The sequence below is a fragment of the Centroberyx gerrardi genome, chromosome 2 (genome assembly GCF_048128805.1).
Source record: "Centroberyx gerrardi isolate f3 chromosome 2, fCenGer3.hap1.cur.20231027, whole genome shotgun sequence".
NCBI classification, from domain to species: domain Eukaryota; kingdom Metazoa; phylum Chordata; class Actinopteri; order Beryciformes; family Berycidae; genus Centroberyx; species Centroberyx gerrardi.
In genome coordinates, this window is record NC_135998.1 from 16848813 (window position 1) to 16866023 (window position 17211).

Consider the following 17211-nt stretch of genomic DNA (forward strand, 5'->3'; position numbering starts at 1 on the left):
CATCTAGGTATAATGCATCTTTGGGTTTGCATCCCTGATATTTAATCCAGTTCTTTCACTCTCTCTCTCACACACACACACACACACACACACACACACACACACACACACACACACACACAGTGATTCACTGTCTGAAGCAGTGAAATGACAGTAACATGGAACTGCAGAGAAATTAGTATAAGAAGATCAGAATCAGCTTTATTGGCCAAGTATGTACACATACAAGGAATTTGACTCCGGTTGAAGGAGATGTGTTCTATGTTGTGATTGAAAAAGCATGCTGCTTATTTTAAGGCCTCTTTTGTTAGTTTAACAGGACCATAATGTTGTCTCTGCCTCTCTCTCTTTCCTTCTCGATCTATCACTTTTCCAACCTTGCCCCACACACAACCTAGGCGGCACTTGGAACGCATAACCAGCGTGGGCCCGCGGCCAGTGGGCAGCCAGGAGAATGAAATACTGACGGTGGACTACTTACTGGAGCAGATTGAGCACATCAGGGTAGAAAGTGCAGCGGGCCCCCACCGGCTTACAGTGGATGTACAGCGTCCTACGGGCTCCTTCTCCATTGACTTTCTTGGCGGCTTCACCAGTTTCTATGACCGTGTCACCAACATTGCTGTCAAGCTAGAGCCCAAGGCTGGGGCGCAGCATCTGATGCTGGCCAACTGCCACTTTGACACAGTGGCCAACAGTCCAGGTACGAGAACATACCTCTTTCCTCACTGGCTAAAATTCCAATCTATCTACAGGTACATTGATTTATATCCAATACATTGTATTTTCACTTGTATGCCACATTTTCCAGTTGCTCCAGCATATGTAAAATGTCTTAAGTGATGTTCTATGACCTGTGTATCTTTTGCTGATAAACAAGGCAACATTAAATTTGCCAGATTTTTAAATGGAGATTGGCGAGGAGTTCTCTCCAGGAGAATCAAACGTATTGTGTCTAGTTGCCTATCAACGTTTACCTAAGCAATATCTTATGATAAATACTTGGTGATAAAACACTGGAAACCATAAGGAGGAAGACATCTATACAATGATGATGAGATGTTTGTATGATGAAAACTGTTTTTAGATTGCCAGCACCAAACAGGAAGTGGTGGCTTTAAATGTTTTTTCTGATTGGCCACACAGGGCTGTTTCTGCCCCTCCTATGCAGTTTCTTGAAGCCACAGGTCTATAAATCACTTTTCTGTGAATTCAAATTTTAGGACACAGGTGTATGAATATTTTCTATGAGTGTAAATTCCAACATACAAGTCCTCAGCTGTTTTGCTACAAAAGACCCTCATATTTGTGTCACATTTAATGCAGTACAGTAGGGTAGACCACACATTTGTTCAGTGTATCATAGTGACAGCTCAAGCAAGCAAATCTAGAAAAGGGTGATCTAGAGCACTTCTTGTACCCAACCACAAACCACCACATTTTGCTTTAAGCAGGAAGGTGCTTAGAGGGATAAAGGGATCATATCTAGATTGTACAGTAATAACATTGTTTTTTGATGATAGGTAGCACATTGCTGTATTCAGTCATCACATTTTTGCCTGGTTTTAATTCAGGAATTTTTCACAGGTCTCCGGTCTCCACACCCTAGAGTCCCTTGCAGAGAAAAGTTCTCTGAGTACACATGCACACACACACACACACACACACGCACACACACACACACGCACACACACACACACACACACACATGCAGCTCCACCAGCTAGGAAATTGATCCCAGAGGTGTGGAACAGGAAAGCACACATACACCACTGCCCACCAACCCTGTGCTCAGATTTGGAGGAATTCAAAACACTTACTTAGAAAAAGAAAAGAAAAAAAGAGGCAATGCATTGTCTTGGACACATTATTGAAGAGGTTTGTGTGCACATGCATGTATGCGTGAATGTGGTTGGATAGTGGTGCTCATTACATCAATTGAAAATTGACTCCAGAAAGTATCTGTTTTTCCTTTTTCCATCTTAAAGCCGTAGTGTGCACAGGTGATCTTTTCATACTTTGATTTGTAATTCATGCATCTGTGCATCACATTTTCTGAACTCTCACAGCGTTGTTTTTTTGGGGGGGGGGGGACAAAGATTAATCTGTCTCCGACAATAAGTGGCAGTGACAGCAGCATGAATGGTACCCAGGCCTCCAGTGAACAAGCCTCCACCCCCACTGCTAACACGTCCAATCCAAAAAAGCCGAAGCACATGATTCTCTCCCTCTGTCTCAGCTTCCCTCTCTGATCTTTGGGTGTTTTTTTTTCTTCTTTTCTTCTTATTCACTCGTTGTAAACTGTGTTCCTCACCACTAGCCTGTCTAATCTTACTGCGTCACATGCCTCCTCCACTGCTCGCTCTTTTCTTTCATTCTCTCAATTCCTGTCAGTTATTCTCTTTTTCCTTTCAGCTTTCAGGTGGAACTAAGTCAGGCCTTTCCCAGGTTGTTGCATTCCACGCGTGTTTCACATAATTGCTGCTATTCTAAATGGCGCCTACTCACTTCATTCTTGTGTATTTGTGAATTTGTATTATCAGAGTGTACATCAGAGTTGTCAGCGGCATGTTTCCTTATCTCGAACTCTGCCATTGGGTCAGGACAGTTGGGTGTAGCGTGTTACATGGGTGAAGATAAACTATGAATGTGGGTGCACGATCACATGTTTGTCAACACAACTTTGTATGTATAGCTCCATGTGAGCTCAGAAGGTAGGCCAAGCCCAGCAAAGGCAGCTAGGAGCTCACATGGTTCTGTAATGAGAGGGTTTTTAGTACCTTGACACACACGTTCCCCTGTCCTAGGTGCCAGTGACGATGCAGTGAGCTGTGCAGTGATGCTGGAGGTACTTCATTCTCTAGCCAACCTGTCTACTCCTCTTCACCACGGAGTAGTCTTCCTCTTTAACGGGGCTGAGGAAAATGTCCTGCAGGTAAAATAGAGAGAGACAGATGCTGTGGACTTTTATATGGCTGTTTAACTTGTCTCTCCACACCACTTTGCATTGTCAGTTCCAATTCTTATATCTTCCCTTTCCTTGCTTTCGTGTTTGTTTGTTTGTTCGTTACTCTCTCTCTCTCTCTCTCTCTCTCTCTCTCTTTTTCTCTCCAACCCTCCATCAGGCCAGTCACGGTTTTATTACCCAGCATCCCTGGGCCAAACAGGTGCGAGCCTTCATCAACTTGGAGGCTGCCGGTGTTGGGGGCAAGGAGGTCGTCTTCCAGACAGGTACCATGCCATGTGTGTGTATGTTTGTGTGTGCTGTTTGGCTGCTGATTGGCAAACCAGTCTTGTTTGTGGGAAGTAGTGTGTTTGTTAGCGTGCTTCCCCACAGGTGTGCCCCGTGTATTTCTAGTGGGTATGCTGTATGTGTAGCCTGTCAGTATTTTGTTCTCGTTTCATAGAAGTGTGTATGCTCTAACATGCATTTGGGACTTGGGAAAGCTTGCAAATACATTTTACACCCTTATCCTGTTATGGAGATGGACTGTTTGAAGTTGAGACACTGTCAAAGTCCTGGGAATCACTATCCAGTTCTGCCCTTGTTCCAGCCATTTAGCTTGTGGCAAGCTTCTACTATTGCTAACAATCTGATTTATGGTTCACTGAGGTTTCGATTTCATTGCCATTTTAGGCATTTAGCTGATGCACTTCTCCATAGCGACTTACAAGGAGTGCAATACAGCCAGTAGCAAAGAGTCAGAGACATCGTGCCCTGACAATACTCCTGTGACCATGGAATGATTAATTAAATGAAATAACTGACCGATATGTAAAATGTCCCATTGTCTCCCTTCCTTTCCCCCACCAGGTCCAGAGAACCCATGGCTTGTCCAGGCCTATGTCCATGCTGCCAAACACCCCTTCGCCTCTGTGGTGGGACAGGAGGTCTTTCAGAGTGGCATCATCCCCTCTGACACGGACTTCCGCATCTACAGGGACTTTGGTAACATCCCAGGTACTGCCCAACAAAGTCTCTGGGACTGTGACAGTAACACAAGGAGTCTGTGTCCAAGTCCAACATAATACAAGTTCCTGATAGAGCTACAAAGCATAAACTTTGGCTTTGAGGTTGACATATTATCTCTTTCCTTTTCTCCCTTTTTTGTTTTTGTTTTTCTCTTTTGTCTTTTTCTTTCTCTTTTGCTATTTATCTGTCTATCTCCTTCTCTGTGTATTTGCGTGTTTGCACAGGGATTGATCTGGCTTTCATTGAGAATGGTTTCATCTACCATACCAAGTACGACACCGCCGACAGGATCCTGACGGACTCGATACAGAGAGCTGGTACACACACACCCACACACACACACCTGTACCTAGATGTGCTCAGCTTGGCATCGTCTACATTTTATGTGCACAGGAATGACAAAAAATGACTTTTTGAAAGATCAGTCTTCAAATCCCATATATATCTGGCATATGAATGTGTCTTGGTGTTCTTCCAATGAGCACCAGTGATTGCAACAGTCATTGCAGATAGATTAAGCAGCTGGTAGTTGGTGGGTGTGTCAGTCTGTCTGTCAAGGTGAGAGCGGTCACTGCAGCACTAGGTCGGTGTAGCGGGACCACCTGCCAGCGCTGTAAAGGAGGAGGGGCTGCATTTTTCTGTCAGACACTTGTGCATGTGCAAACACAAACAGACACACTGCATTTCTCCTTTTCCTTCCACTGCCCAATGTCAGACTGGTCAGCACTCTGAGAACTGAGGAATATATACACACACACACATGCACGCACACACCAACCACAGAATTTTACTGCTGCACTTGTCCTCATTTAACTTATGTTTGTTGCTGATTCGTTTTGCTTTGACTTAGCAGAGAGTCCAGTCAGTCAGCACTAAAAACGTCAGACAATAGTCTCTGTCCTGTCTCCCTCAGCAGCTACCTCAGACACATTATGGACTGACCTGGACACCCAACACCAACCCCCCTCCTCCTCTTTGGAAACCCACTGAGAAAGGCATGAATTATTAGAGAAAGACAGAGAGAGATTTCAGAAAGAAGTAGAGGCTGTTTTTACTCTGTGAAGAAGAAAACAGAATGCTGTGGTAAGGTGGAGAGTTGTTGCAGTACAGGGCAAGTGGAGTAGGTCTGCTCTGTTAAGGTCTGTGTTATTGTGATGAACACAGCAGGCTTGGCCTAACACGGCTATTTACAGTCTCCCCACTTCATCATAGTTCAGCATCTGCTTTATGACAGGCTGCTAAGCTAGCATTGTTCTACTGCAGATGCACTGTAGCTACAATCAAACGTAGCCTGGATCCATATCTATTTTTAAAGATAATATTATGTAGATATAGAAACGAGGGCATGCCAACATAACCTGTTATTGACAAATGTTAACCTGGATTAAAATGATGATGTGTTGTTGTTTTTTTTATTTATCTTATGATCATTTTGTTCTTTCATGGTTCAACTCAGAAAGGAAAGGATTAGGTAAATCACAAAGCGGAGCCATGTAGTAAGGCACAAAGCAGTAAATCCTAGATAAATGACTGAATGTAGTACACTAGGTTATGTTTACACTCTGACCACAGTGAGCCTGGCAGTCAGGAGAACAATGGAGCTTTGTCTAGCCTGTGTGTTTGTGCATGCGTGTGTGTGTGTGTGCTGTCAACTGTGCCGATATGCAGGCAGCAGCACACCACACAGATAAAAGACACGCAGCTTGGAGGAACTGCACAGTAGCAAATGTGAAGCCTCGGGCCACAGAAACCTATACAGTGACCCCTCTCTGATCCTTCATGTAGCTAGACTCCACGCCTTGTGTTCCTACATTCAAGATCATGATTGTAGCCAATTCCATGGCAAGTCTGACAATGTGAGTTCCTGTACATGTCCCATATTTACTGTGTGTATAACGGGTGTGTGACTGTATATAGAAGCACCAATTAAACCAAATGAAATTTCCGAATCTCAAACCAAAAGCCAGTACACAATAGTAGGCCTTTGCTTACCAGTCTGTATCTCATTTGTTTAATTATTGACATGGTGTTTCCTTGCACATGGTTTAATTGCTGCAGAAAATGCAGTCCAGGTGGCGGTGTCAGAGTGCCAGAGACCACTGCCTCACTGTAGCCTGTTGTAGCTGGTCAGTGGGTCATGTTGACCCATAACTAGGTTTTATTCTATTGCTTCAGATGCATCAGCTTTTTAACCACAACAGAGTAAATTTATTGACTATTTCCTTCCTTCCTTTGATCCCAGTGGTGAAACCCTATTTTTGCCCCAACAGTAAATTGTCCAACTTGACTAATGTGACTTGCATCCACATTAGTTTCACCACTTTGCTTTGACCCGGGCCAATATTTCTAGTCCTTTCGGTGTGTATTTTCTCCACTCCACTAATACACATCATATTCTGTTCTGTCCTGGTTCCTTTTACGTTGTTGTTGGTTACAAGTCAGGATCATACCCTTGTACCCTCTGGCTGTCCAGTCTATGTATACTCAAAATACTGCCAAGATCAATACGTCTCATCACCAGAATACATCACTCCCCTGCAATATTACTATACTATTCACTTTCTGCTTTAACCTTTTCACCTCTGACCTCACTTCCTGTTTCTAGGCGACAACATCCTGGCGGTGCTGAAGTACCTGGTGATGTCGGAGAAGTTGGCCGATTCCTCAGAGTATCGTCATGGCAACATGGTATTTTTTGACCTGTTAGGGGTGGTGGTGGTGGCTTACCCAGCCCGCGTCGGCACCATCCTCAACTACGTGGTGGCTGCAGCCACCTTCCTCTACCTTGCCAAAAAGGCCTCGCTGCCTGGCAACGGGGGTAGGTCACCATGTCCTGTCATGAACTTGTATGTTGTGTTTTCCCCTTTGGGAGTTACTTAAGTATTTACTTATTGTATTCTTGAAAAATGTAAATTTTAAGATTTCACAGTAAGATTAAGATTTTTTGGGGCCAATTCATGTATTTATTCTGGAGAACAGTTTGACAGTATCCTTAAAGCTACTAATGTTGTATATGTGTGTGTTCATTCAACTGCCTTCATCTGTCCCAGGTGGGCGCTACGTGCGAGAGCTGGCCTGTGCCACAGGGGTAGCGGTGCTGAGCTGGTTCGTCACCCTGCTGTCGGTGCTGATTGTGGCCCTGCTGGTCACTCTGCTGGGCCGCTCGATGTTTTGGTACAACCACTTCTACTCCTCCATCTGCCTGTACGGGGCCGCTGCCACTGGCAAGATGATCCTTGTCCACACACTGGCCAAGAACCTGTACTACGGGGTGAGTGGTGGGGGTTTGAATGCAAGGCCTCTTTGAACTTTGGACTGTAAAGCTAAAAGGGCAGATGGTGTGGGTGTGCATGTACAAATAATGGGTAAGAGCCTCAACCACAGGATTAGTGGAGGGACTTTGAGGAGAATTGCCCATAGCACTGTAAAATGGTATTGTTTTAGCAAAATCATTGCACCGACTAGTAAAGCTGGAAATGAGGTGTATTCCAGACAGTTGACAGGTAATTTCATAAATCACATAAGTCACTGTGTACCCAGCAAAATGGTCACTTTAGAGGAACCAAACTGTGTATTTTTCACCTTGTTTTATGCACATTTGTTTGAATAGATGGTGCTTATCAGCTGTTTATTTAATTTGAACTGTAAGCTCTGGTCACAAATCATCTGTATAGGTATCTTAAATGATGAGCAAACCCTGGCTAACCGGTTGACCCTGTAGTGGAAACCATATTATGCATTGCTTTAGAACATTTCAGTCTTTATAAAATACAGTTGTACTGTAAAGCTGAAGGTGCAGACGATGTGTATACGTGTAACTCCAGGCCAAGGGTGAGTGTTGGAATGATGTACTGTGTTGAAGCTGAAAGAATGTTGACCAGCATGAGCTAGATCAGTATCTTGAATGATGCTCCTTGTTCAGTATCTCGTCACATTTATACAGCCTTTACTGTCAACTGAGAGTACGGATTCTGTGAGGCTTCTGTATGATAAAACGAGTATTCACTCCTTTCCTCATTACCTCTTTGTGTGCTGCATGAGGCAAACAGGCAGCTGGATTGTTTCTGTGAGTCTAATATCTCATGACGACTTAAACTGAGCTCAGATTTAAGGGCACTAAGTTCAGAGAGGAGAAAGCTGTGACTTCCTCTTCCTCCATGGTGATTACAGAACAGCAGCTCTTTTTGTGTGTGCGTGTGTGTGTGTGTGTGTGGTATTAGTGGATAGAACTGAAGGGAGGTGTCACATAGTCAGTCATCTGATACACACACGCATGTGTGCCCGTACACACACATTCACCCAAGAAACATTTGCAGCATAGCGCACATTCAGCAATCGGTGTGTGGGTCTTGTTGATGGTGGTTGCAGGAGCTTTTCCTGGTTTGCCAGTTATTTAATCAAATGTTAGCATTTCTGCTTGTTAATGTCAGGGTGTGGACTGTACATTCCCTCTTCTCACAAGCCAGGATGGGATAAATGCGGAGGGCATATCTCACGGTGCCATTGGAAACGTGTGTGTGTGTGCAAGCCGCCGTGCACGTGTGTGTGCATTGTGAAAAATGGTTGTTTGTGACAAATAAAGACGGGTTTGTCCGTCCGTTTCCTTCCTTCTCTTTGCTTATCATTGCTTGTCTCAACAAACTCCCCTAATGAAGACTGGTAGCATATGTTCAATACATTTTAGGAGTCGAAGGTTAGCCATTGCAATTCAGCTGATGTAGTCTTTTAGTGTATTTTAATTTTCAGTAAATGTTACAGGCTAATTATCAAAGGTTATTCTTGGGCGTCCTGGTGGCTCAGCAGTCTAAGGCACGTACCATATAACCACAACATCCCGAGTTTGAACCCGGCCTGGGACCTTTGTCACGTCATCCCCCTCTCTCTTTCCTCTTTCTTGCCTCTCTGAACTGTAGTTTCTAAAAAAAGCAGAAATGGCATAAAAATAATCTTTCAAAAAAGCTTATACTTAAGGTTGAAACTATTAAGACTGAGTTTCATGGTTTCATGCTGAACTGCACCGAACCCCACATGACAGCATTCTGAACTCCACCTTGTCGTGGCCCGGCTCCAGGCTGGACACAGGCTAATCTTTGTCCCAGACTAAATGGGGCTTCATCTCCCCTGAAAGAAAATCTTTATTGAAACACCAGAGTATATCTGCGGCCTAGCTCTAAATGCTATTTTCTCATTGAACCAAAGAGTCAAAATACGAGTGGCAAGTTTCTTTTGACAGAACAGACATAGATCATTAACGTAAAAAAATGAATAATGCCGGAATGAGAATCCTCACACCAACATTTCTACACATTGCTTGGTTCACGCAGCCGTTGATAATTTGGTGTTCTGGTCGAGCCACAATGAGCAGGAGTCAGCTGAGGCGGGTAACCGTAATGATCTGAGCCTCTTGGCCTACGAGAGAGACGGAGAAACAGACGGAGAAGAACTAGCATGAAATAATGATCTCTCTCTGGTTGTTCTGCCTCTGTACCGAATCATTCCAGCCTATATATATATATATTCCAGCCTCTTCAGAGCTGGCTGCGGACACTGGGAGTTCTTTGTGTGCACGCGAGCAGAGATGCGAGTACATTCGCTTCTGTGTAGATTTTATTATGTGTGGGCGAGTGTGCATGCTTGTGTGGGTATGTTCAAGCTTTGGCGCCATGTGTGTGTGTGTAGGGGGAGAACTACATAACAGTTGGTTGAAAAATCATTAGACCGAAAAGCAATGCGAGAGAGAGAAGAGTTGGGCGAGTGCCTCCGAGTCGAGCTGAGATCTGGGTGTTGCTCATTTTAATCAGACAATACGTTGCCTTGTGCGCCTGTGGAATGTTGTGCTTGGTAATGAAATATTGCGACAAGCCCCTCTATTAGTCTACAGTAACGCATAAGGAATCAGGTGCTCTAATTCTCCATGCAGTAGACACTATTTTTTGGCTTTTTAAATTTTTTTTGTTTAACTCCATTTCACTTTTATTTTCCTTTCAGTTCATGAAAGTGTTTTTTTTTTTTCCCCACACTGAATTTTAGTGTTAGTTTCAGTTTACAGTTATAGCCCTGGCGAAAAGTCCCGAGGACAGTAGGAAGTGCGAGTCTTGAGGTGAAAAGTCATCACTGAATTTGGTGTTCCTGTTTAGTTTTTATTCATATCAGTGAGTCATGACTTGGTGATGGTTTACAGTACATCCTTACTTACAGTGATACTATAATAAATAGGGAAGAATATTATTTTCCATGCATGTTTTTAGAGTGTGGCTGAGGCAGTACCTCTCAGTTTAGGGCACATTGTAATTAACAGCTTATAATGGGCAACAACTATGAAACAGGCTCATTGTTAGCGCTGAACTGCTGTTCCTTAATGAAACTGTTGCATCTCAAAGGTTAGGCTACATGTATGAACAGCAAGGCAGTGACTTTTACACACCTAATAATAGCCGCCACAACACACTTCACATACATGAGAAATTTCTGGCATCCTCAAATTCCAACGGATGTAAATTCTAAAGAAGCATTTTAAATGGAATCTGTTTGGGGAAAACAGCATAGCCTTCCACTTTCCGCTTTCCACTGTTGCTTTACTGAATATTGCTGCGCTGTGATGGCTCAGTGTTGTTGCAGGTGCATCAAACAAACTTCAGATGAAGTAAAGATTATTACATGCAAAGTTGTTGCAAAGAGAAGCATTTTTGATATTTGAGTTAAAATCGTTAGCATGAGAGAGGTTCTGAATTTGAGCTGGTTTCTAACTATAGTGGTTATGGTGACTTGTCTAATCACTTCTGTTTTGCTGGTCAGATGGCATGTGTAATGATTATTTGTTTTTTATTGTATCATTTCTGTAAGGGAGGGGTTATAGATTATGGTAGTTTTGGTTGGTTCTACATACACTGACTGATACGTCTGTGCATCGCTCTGCTTGTGAACTCTGGGTGCTTTGGGACGTTCATTGTCGGGGGTTGGGACTGTAGTCGGTGGCTAATGGGTAATGAGATAGGTTGATTTGCGTATTAGGAAGAATGAGGAAGTCAAAGTGACTCGCCCTGTTGTCAATTTTTTCATCTAACTAGGAAGTTTTATCTTAATGGACAATGTGTTTGCTCTCCATAGAGCACTGAGCTGAAATATCCGCTCCTCTAGCCCTTTTCTTTTTTCTTTGTGTTCTTTTTGTTTTGTGTTGAGGAACTTACACCTTTAAGTTTGTCATGATACATTTGTGTTAAATTGATTATTTTGGGTAGAGTTTTGTCCAGCTAATTTTTGGCAGTTATACAGTCATTAAAATAATATAGCAAATACAGGAAATCATGTGTTGTGTGTATTTTCCAGCTCGTGCTAATATTTTTGTTTGTCTAGTGGCCAGAATGTTTGTTCCATTCGGTTCTCAGGTGTACCCACCCACCCACACACACACATACACCCACACACCTTTGTACTAAGACCATGACTAAGATCCAAAAATGTATTTTAGTTTTATCTGTGTTTGTTTAGGGTGTCAATACAAGAACAAACAAACAAACAGATCACTTCATATGAAACCAATGAAAAGGAATGTAAAGAATATTAATTAAAATGAAAATGATGAATACTTTGTTTCGCATCGCCCCAATCAGTGACAGTAACCTGCCAGCCAGATGATCAGAGAGCCTGGTTACCGCTCTCGTTCGTTCAAGCTACAAGCTCATGTAGGCTATGAACAGCACTGCGGTTTTCAACGTCTCTGCTGTCAGGTTATACCTGAATGAGTCAGTGTAACACATGAAGCACAGTGCTCATTTCATTTGTGTCAGCAGGAGTTGATGCTCAACCTGGGCAGTGCCAACCCAGCTGTCATTCACTTTCATATCCTGTTATGAACAAGGGCTTTCAAAAGAACAATGTTCTGCTGATCCTAGGATGGAGGAATTGTGTAATTGGGCCTACAGATTAGTAATGTGGGTTCAATTAAACTTCTATGAACTAATGGGCCATTTGCCTCTTTGCAAATCTCATGATCTCATAGTAGTGGCGCAAGAGATTTCCTCTGTGTGGGGGAAACATTGGAAAGGAGAAAACGTAGGGAAGGAAAGACAGTGGAGTTGATCCCCCAAAAAAAGATGTTGCCATGATATGCTGAAGGAAAGGAACGGAAGAGTGCAGTATGGGAAGGGGAGAAGAATGGCGAATAAAACAACAACAGATGTGATGGAATGAAAGAATGGAATGAAAGAATGGAATTGCGCATGCTCACTCCCTGTGTGTTGGGCTGTTCTGTGTGTTTTCCATTCAGGGTGTCCGTCTGGTGGAGCTGGGAGAACTCTACTTTGACGTGAGCTTGCTGCTGTGGTGCTGCAGCCTGGTGTGGCTGACCCAGCAGGGCCTGTGCTCGGCCTACGTGCCCATGCTGATGGTGGCCTTCCCCCTAGCCACTAAACTGCTGCTGGCCAAGGAGTTCAAACACAGAGGTACACACTCAACCTGTATATGCTTATTTATCAGCTGCAAGTTAGACTGCACTGAGTAAAAATACTGAAAATGCTATGTGTGCATGCATGTATGTATGCATGTCAAATGTAAATGCTTTGCCCTAGGACAAATTTTCCCTAGGACAAATTTGCTCTTCTTAGTATTAATTAGTACAAAAACAACAAACAATAGAGAAGGTTGTCTTGTCCCCAAACCTGTTTCTCAAAAGCTTCTTACCAGTAAGATCAGCTGTAAGTCAGTATGGTGAGATGATCTTATTGATGGCTCTTTTGTTTTGGAAACTGGCTTTGCTCAGTATGCTAGTAGAAGTTAGGTAGCTCACTAGCTAATTGCTGGTGGTAGACTAAAGTTAACTCCCAGCTAATAGCTAATGCTAGATCTTACTGTCCACAAACACTGTTTGATGGGCTGGAGAGGGATTGTGATGACTGGGACAGTCAGAAAGTCCCCACCAAAGGGTCTCAGGCTGCATCCTGACTCATAGGAAACGATGTAGCTAGGGCCCGGACCTAGCCATGCGTTAAACATACAATTTAAAAAAAAAAAAATTATTTAGAAATCTGACTGATAACCTATGTAGAGATGCGAAAATTTATTATATATGGTGCCTTCGTTTGGCATCGGTTAATATTCTAGCTGCTGAGTATAAAGGATTAAGTTTAAGTATAAAACTACTTCTGGCTAAAGAGTAACAAGTGTGCTGGTGCGTTTAAGCTGTTTGCAAGCTCCATTTGCACTGAATGCACTGTTTAACCTTCAAAGGAACCAATATCTTTTTGCCCAGTGTTTGCTTGCTTGGGTGAAAAGTGCTTTGGAGAGATTAGAGCTATCGTGAGCAACAGAATCTGCATGACCCCCAAATTAAATTAATCTTCATCCCAGCAACCATGGCACATAACCATAACTGTTACTGTTATTAATAGTAGTAGAAATTGTTGTATAATTGATTATGAAATTCTTCCCATTCTAACCCAATGGTGGTCATTTTTTGGGGAATTTCCCCAGTGAATGAACCTTCTGAACACGAGCACAGTCTTTCTCACCTCCACCCTCTCCAGGAGCGTCGGTGAAGTACAGTGTGCTCTACCTGTTGGGCCTGGCATTGCCCTATGTCCACTTCATGTTCCTCATCTGGGTGGTGTTTGAGATTTTCACGCCTATCCTGGGCCGCAGCGGCACTGAGATACCTCCTGAAGTGGTGCTGGCGTCCCTGGTCACCCTGGCAACCATCTTCCTCTCCTCCTTCTTTGTGAGTATTCATGCATTTACAACAATGGGAAATAAATAAGGATTTCCTCTTCTGAGCTCTCACCAGAGGTTTCTGTCATTAACAAATGAAATGTGTGTATCGTGTATAAGTTAGGTGAGTGGAGGCAATTACCAAGTATGTCCTGAACAAGTCAAGGCAATTTGTACAGCCCTTAATAAATGTTACAGTGTACAAGGACTTCACAACACCCACATTATGAAAACAGCCCCCAACCGTAGACCCTCAACTGAGGACAAGGAAAAACTCCCATAAAATGGAAGAAACCTTATGTAGGGCTACTCAGAGAGGGATCCTCCTAGCTGGAAAGCCGGAACAGAGCAGATGAAGTCATTCACTCACTCACACAAACAGACATGACCAACATGACTGAACAGGTGCACAGAGACTGGGAAAACAGGACAGGCAAACTAAATTCCCATCGGCAGGAACCTGAGCTGGTGCTAGCTAACTGATCTAACCTTACTGAAGAGACTGAGTCACTCCCAGTAATTGTGCAAAGCTAGGGATGACCAAAGTTTTAGAGCTTGCCTCTCTAATCGCAAGTGGGAGACTGTTCCAAAGAAAGGGAGCAGGTTAAGAAAAAGCCAGTGTATGCTAGGACAGGACAGGTGTTTTGTGGTCAAGATTCTGGCAGCAGCATCTTGTACGAGCTGAAGATTTTAAATGTAGCCTTTGGTAAACTGGAGAACGGGATGTTGTAGTAATCAAGTCTTTGCAATACAAAATGCATGTACTAAGGTTTCTGCGTTGCTGTTATTAGAATGGGTCGAAGTTTAGCAATTTTGTGAAGATGGTAAAACGCCATTTTAGTAGCATCCTTGATGTTCGATGCAGAATGAGAGAGGAGCATCGAATGTAACGCCAAGATTTTTCATAGCAGCGCTCTGGGAAATCACACAATTATAAACATTTAGAGCAGTGTTCTCAAACTGATACCTGTATCTAGCTGGTTCAATAACCAACATCTCTGTCATCCAACGTTTGACAGGTTTAGGAAATAGAAGTGGTCTTTTGGTTTGGCGGGTTTATAGAGTTGAGTGTCGTCAGCATAACAATAAAATGCCAAATTTATGGATAATTTCACCGAGCGGCAGCGTGTAGATGGAGGAACACCAATGTCCACATTACAATAACTCTTAGGTCTTATTGTTGTGGAAGATGCGTTGCTTTCTTTCTAGTAGATGGCACCTAGACCATGAGAGAACAATGTAGAGTAATTTAAGAGTACATTATGGTCGACCGTATTGAAAGCTGCACTCAGTTTGAGTAATAATAGCATTGTGATTGAATCAGAATCAATGAAATGCTCTCTTAAGTCACAGAGCTGCACAAGCTAATCTGTTTCAGAGGAGTCACTTACTGGAAAAACTAGTTTTGATTCATTATCTGTCATTTAGACAGCAATGGACAAAATCAGATCTCTTTCTCATATCGGTGATCATTTCCAATCAGATGGCTGTGTGCTTTTTTCCAGTGACATGTTTCTCTCTTTCTTTCTCTGTCAGCTCCATTTCATCTACTTGGTAAGGAGTACTAAGTGGATCCTGGCTGGCCTGGGCTCCGTCTTCACCATCATGTTCCTGTTGGTGTCCTGTGGCCTCGTGTTCCCTTACTCAGCCAGTGCAGACAGCCCACGGCCAAAGCGAGTCTTCCTGCAGGTCCCGAGTTGCATCACGCACACACACATACACACATGTATTCATTCTAGATATTTAGTCACGCACTGAAGCATAGTTACATAAATCCCCACATGGTATTGCCTTTTAATGTGTTCTCCTACGCATTGGGGCATAAAGGCAGCCTGATTCGCTGCATTTATTAGAGAACTTATGTATTCCATATTAGGGCTGAACGATTTTGAAAAAATATCTAATTGCGATTATTTTGACTGATATTGCAATTGCGATATGATTTGCGATATTAGAGGGAATGATAATTTTTACATCATTATTCTCATTTTCATTGAAAAACGTTTTAAAATGATTATGGTGTGATTTTTGCGGGGATCTGTACCAAACAAAGATGTTTTCTTAAGTCTGTAGAATATGATGTGTAGGCCAGGACATCTCTGCAGCACGACAATATTTAATTTAAAATGGTATTTTGACACACATTTCGCCTTTAACAAATATTGCGCCTCCTGCGATTTGAAAATTGCAGTAGGCCATATTGCGACTTCGATAAAATATCGATTAATTGTTCAGCCCTATTCCATATCTGAAACTGACTATACACACACACACACACACACACTACAGATGCTGCCACTAGAAGTTTAAACCAAACTCTAACCCTAATAAGCTCTTACCCTCGAGAGTGTGTGATTACAAGCGCAAATTTTCACATTTTACTGTACTTGTGAGAAACTTTGGAACTCAACACTGTGGTTATGTCAGTCCTTACACACAGACATGCACTAAGATAACACCTTTAGCTCCGTCTCCCTAAGTCGTTGCCTCGTCCGCCCCCCTGCAGCACACGACGCGGACCTTCCACAACCTCCAGGGCCAGGTGGAGAGCCGGGACTCGGGCCTGTGGATCAACAGCTTCGACTACACCGGCATGCAGTACGTCACGCCCCACATCCCCGAGATCAACGACGACGTTCGCACCCGCTGCAGTGAGGACCGACCCTTCTGCGGTTTCCCCTGGTTCCTGCCAGTCAAGTTCCTCAGCAAGTCAGTAGCACAGCCTTCTAGTACACTTCGCAGCTTTGTTTTTATGCTCGTTATCACTCCAGAGTCTAGACTAATAAATATGGCATAATTTAACAAATGTATTATTTTGTATACGGGGTGTGTCCTTTCATACCTTGCACTGTCCAGTACATTCATGAGTGTTTTGGTGTGTGTATTCGTAGGAAGAACTGGTACCTCCCGGCTCCAGAAGTGTCTCCCAGCTCTCCTGTGGAGTTCAGCCTGCTGTCCAGAGAGGAGACCAGCTGGGGAACGGTCAAGATGACCTTCCATGTCAAAGGTCAGGCGCGCTATATGTGGCCCAATCAGCAGAGATCTAATTTAAAAGTGTCTTGCTAGGACTTGCAGGTCCTACACAGTGAAGTATTTTTCACCAAGCCATTTACAACTGTAGTGCATTTTGAAAATTTATAGAATTGAATACATTTAAGATTTGGGTTCCCAGTGCTGAGCGGTTCAGTAACCGTACATTATAGCCATGCTTGCACATTTAAACTCTGCCAATACTGTAATGCACGCATTTTCCCATTTCTCTTATGTATGGATCAGTTAACTTGGTTGTGTATGTGTGTGTGTGTGTGTGCATGTTTGTGTGTGTGTACTATGTGTTTATGTCCTGTCCTGTCCCTTGCAGGCCCCAGCCACATGTCCCTGTATCTGATGCCTCACCGAGGGGCGAGCCTCTCCACCTGGTCCTTCGGGGACGGGACGCCCCAGTTCGACCTGAGTGGAGAATATTTTATCTTCTATTCCCATGGCCTTGACGCCCCCACATGGACCTTCTGGTTTGAAATACAGGTACCGCCTTC

General features: G+C 43.4%; 1 protein-coding gene across 1 annotated transcript in view; it reads left to right on the plus strand.

Annotated features, from left to right (window-relative positions):
- The window catches only part of ermp1 (endoplasmic reticulum metallopeptidase 1), a 133434-nt gene that overhangs the window by 5645 nt on the left and 110578 nt on the right, over positions 1–17211 (plus strand). Inside the window, exons 2-14 of the mRNA XM_078288845.1 lie at positions 399–703; positions 2808–2935; positions 3126–3231; positions 3815–3961; positions 4198–4290; positions 6579–6791; positions 7024–7244; positions 12240–12414; positions 13495–13685; positions 15212–15364; positions 16182–16384; positions 16567–16682; positions 17037–17200. Of these exons, the coding sequence (XP_078144971.1) occupies positions 399–703; positions 2808–2935; positions 3126–3231; positions 3815–3961; positions 4198–4290; positions 6579–6791; positions 7024–7244; positions 12240–12414; positions 13495–13685; positions 15212–15364; positions 16182–16384; positions 16567–16682; positions 17037–17200 (2215 nt within the window). The remainder of the gene's footprint in view (positions 1–398; positions 704–2807; positions 2936–3125; positions 3232–3814; positions 3962–4197; positions 4291–6578; positions 6792–7023; positions 7245–12239; positions 12415–13494; positions 13686–15211; positions 15365–16181; positions 16385–16566; positions 16683–17036; positions 17201–17211) is intronic.